Source organism: Morone saxatilis, unplaced genomic scaffold (genome assembly GCF_004916995.1).
Source record: "Morone saxatilis isolate NCDOM2014 unplaced genomic scaffold, NCSU_SB_2.0 Contig10, whole genome shotgun sequence".
In the NCBI taxonomy this organism is placed as follows: Eukaryota; Metazoa; Chordata; class Actinopteri; family Moronidae; genus Morone; species Morone saxatilis.
In genome coordinates, this window is record NW_023339652.1 from 6,424,601 (window position 1) to 6,428,215 (window position 3,615).

The window sequence follows — 3,615 nt, forward strand, 5'->3', positions numbered from 1 at the left end:
CACCTTTGCTGCACGCCAAGGCTGTAATTAAGTGCAATGAGATGCACATTGTATGAATCTGGCATTTATTACCGCGTGAGCGTACCTTCCCTGTTTACCCGCGTGCCCCTGTTCCCAGCATCTATTCTTTCATCTGTCCCTCCATCCTTTCACTGTGGATGTTTAAATCCCAACTTCACAGCATCTAGCTGGGTATCTGCAAGTGAAGCCAGGCAGCGCTGCCTTTGTCAGCTTTCCAGCACTACCTGATCCTGACAAGGCCAAACCGCAGCAGCAACACGCTGCGAGGAGGGGGGAAAGAAACAGAACAAAGAAAAGAAAAAGATATCAGAAGGATAGCAGCGAGTAGAATCGACAATGGGGAGAAAGGAAGGACGGAGCGTGATAGAAATATAGATACTGAGAGACAAGCGATGAAAGAAGCGATAAAGAGAAAGCAGGAAAGGGACTCATCTCACATCGATTTATTTGAATATATTAAAGCTTTTGGCAGGTAGAATGACAGCTTGGAGGGTGATGCTGACATCTCTGTAAATCACACGGTTCTCCACAGCACCTCACTGTATAATGAGTTTAAATATAGGTAATGGAAACACACGTTAAAGTGGCAATATGTAATTAAAAGAATGAGGAGAGATGTATAGTAGGAGTGTATAAGCTAATAGACTTATTGGACGCGGCGCTGCAGTCGATTGGGTTTAGAAATGTAATTTGGAAGCAGTTGTTCTTCATGAGGCGCCTGACAACCCTTGACCTTTGGAGATGATTTGAATTGACTTTGGTAATCAAGGAGGGAGTAATCAAACAGCTGATCGATTAGCTCATTTAATTCATGCTTTCTTTATTTATGTTCATTGTTTTTCATAACTTAGCAGACATGGATTTGAGACTTGTATTAAGCTAAAAGTAATTAAATTCAGTGGAGATCTCCATCAACCGGAATTCATTAATCTGGGATTAATTACAGTTCTCAACTGTGGAGTGTTAGAAGTTCAATACTGCAACTGGTTCGACTTTATGTATGCCATGCCTTAAAAATCATTGCTGCCTCTCTCCTCTTTTTTTGTCTCCCTTTTGTTTTTGTGCCCTCCAAGAAGTCGACAGAACAGATGAAGAAGGTGCCGACTATCGTACTCTCCGTGTCCTACAAAGGAGTGAAGTTCATAGACGCCACAAATAAGGTAACACTCACAGCTCGCTTCCTGTGACGCCCACTGTAAATAACACATGAAAGGTCAGGCTTTTGAACAGGTGTCAGAAATTGCAAGCATAGCAGCGCTGAGGTCTGCTTTGGCTGCAGCCTGACTCATTTCAAACTATATGGTGTAAAAATCAATAAGAGGGCAAAACACAAACAGGCAATAATTGGTATGGAACAGATGAGCTGAATGTTAAGAAAAATCAATAACAACCCTACTCAGTTCATTAAATCATTAATGGAATGTTTTAAAAAAGTAATTTTAAGTAGTTTATCTTCGCTGCTTTGCTTTTCCATCCAGAGAGACATTTGAGTGAAGACTGCCCAGTTAGGATGTGTCCAACTTAGACAGAGAAAAGTGTTTTTATGTGTGAATGTGTAATGAGTTTCTGTCTCTGTGCCACATTAAGTGAAGACAGTTTAGATACAGAGAAGTCAATTATTTCTATGAGGTAGTGATTTCCGTGCACAAGTGTAAGACAATCTACCTCAGGTGGTTAAAAACGTGGCACAGTGAGAAACAATTTCAAGATAATTATAAGCTGCTTGCTTACAAAAAAAGTACTTATTTAATATAAAAGCACACACACAGCAGAAGATGAGCGTTCTTAGAACAGAACAGAACAGAACATTTTGAATCTAGTGCTCTTCCTCAGGCAGCACTGCAGACTTAAGTAATACATAAAATGATGACGTGGTGGCCAGCTGGTGACATTAGACACCACTATCTGTTGTGTCTGTCTTTGCCCAAACAGTTTAATGTTAGTCAGACATACTTTTTCTCTACTCTTCTCACAGATATGAGATAAAATGAGCTGGTACAGCCTCTAACATGGCCATCAGGCAATCATAACTCATTCTGAAGTTAGCCTCAGAGACACGACTCAGTGTGGATCCTGATATTTACCAGCCAACTGCAAAATGTACATCTCAGTTTCCTCCAAGTCCTCAGATCACATTGTAAGTTATGTACCAAAGAGAGAATGATACAAGGGGAGAAATAATAATGATGGCCATCAATTAAAGGGATATGGCACACAAAAAAGGGAAATCAAACAGGGCCAGTGGCTTTACCTGGATTTACCTCTCCAGGACATTTTGTGAAAGTAGTAAATCTTCTTAGCTTACCTGCAGTCCCAGTGCACAAACAAACAATGAGGGAGTGGATTGACCTAACAAAAACAAACAATGGGCCGATATCTTTTTATAACATCAAAGATAAGATGATACTGTTCTGTATGACAAAAGAATTATGTTTTTCCAACGTTGGCCTTCACTTAAACTTTCTTTTGGGGCTTTGATGTTCTATAATTCACAGCACCAAGATGTGCTTTAATTAACACAACACAAAGTCTGACTGTTCTCTAGTGACATTACCAGAAGACAAATTCCAACTCAGCGACTCCAGAAAACTCTCAAACCAAAATTGTGCTACAGTCATTATGGTTTTGGGATGTGTGAAATGAGATGAATAATAAATCAGATTTGTTTTTCCATGAAGTGGCTCACTGGAGATAATCAACAATCTCTCTCTGCACCTCTTTATCTTTTTTTCCCCCTTTCTCTTTCTCTCTCTGCAGAACATCATAGCAGAACATGAGATTCGTAACATCTCGTGTGCGGCTCAGGATCCAGAGGATCTGTCTACATTTGCCTACATCACCAAAGACCTCAAGTCCAGTCACCACTACTGCCATGTCTTCACTGCTTTTGATGTGGTCAGTACCGACACTGTATCAGAGTGTTTTATAAGCAATATAATCATTGTGCGAATAATATCACATTCTATTCTCATGCCTGTTTGCCTTTTACCCTCTTGTCAGAACTTGGCGTATGAGATCATCCTGACACTCGGCCAGGCCTTCGAGGTGGCCTACCAGCTGGCCCTGCAGGCCAGGAAGAGCGGCCACGGATCGTCCACACTGCCGGAGAGCTTTGACAGCAAGCCCAGCAAACCTGTCCCCAAACCTCGCGTCAACATCCGCAAATCTGTAAGCATCACTGCCACACAGCCGCACTACTGTTTGAAGAGAAAATCCATCCTAAACTGAAGTCAGCCACTCCAGTTGTTTGTGATGGTTGCTTGGGAATTGGTTGATAACATTCTTATATATTATTCATGATAAACATATGAATTAGATGTTCTTTCCAAAATGAAGAACTGTGTTTTAAGATGGATTTTAACTTCACCTTTCAACCCCTAAACTCTTCTAAAAATTATGTATCTGCTTCTAGTCAAATCTAACCAGCATCCCATCAACTCTGTCCCATTTACACTGAAATCTGTCCACAACTTCCATCCCTCTGCTCTGATTTGTCCCGGTCTCTTATCCCCGCTCTGTTGCGCTGTTTTCAGCTCTCAGTTTGGTTTACTGGGATTATCCTGGAGCATTTGCGATGTGTGTGTGTGTGTGTGT

At 41.2% G+C, this 3,615-nt stretch overlaps 1 protein-coding gene across 1 annotated transcript in view; it reads left to right on the forward strand.

Annotated features, from left to right (window-relative positions):
- The window catches only part of anks1b (ankyrin repeat and sterile alpha motif domain containing 1B), a gene marked incomplete in the record, with an annotated part of 204,431 nt that overhangs the window by 194,781 nt on the left and 6,035 nt on the right, over window positions 1-3,615 (forward strand). Inside the window, 3 exon segments of the mRNA XM_035674093.1 lie at window positions 1,095-1,181; window positions 2,779-2,916; window positions 3,022-3,189. Of these exon segments, the coding sequence (XP_035529986.1) occupies window positions 1,095-1,181; window positions 2,779-2,916; window positions 3,022-3,189 (393 nt within the window).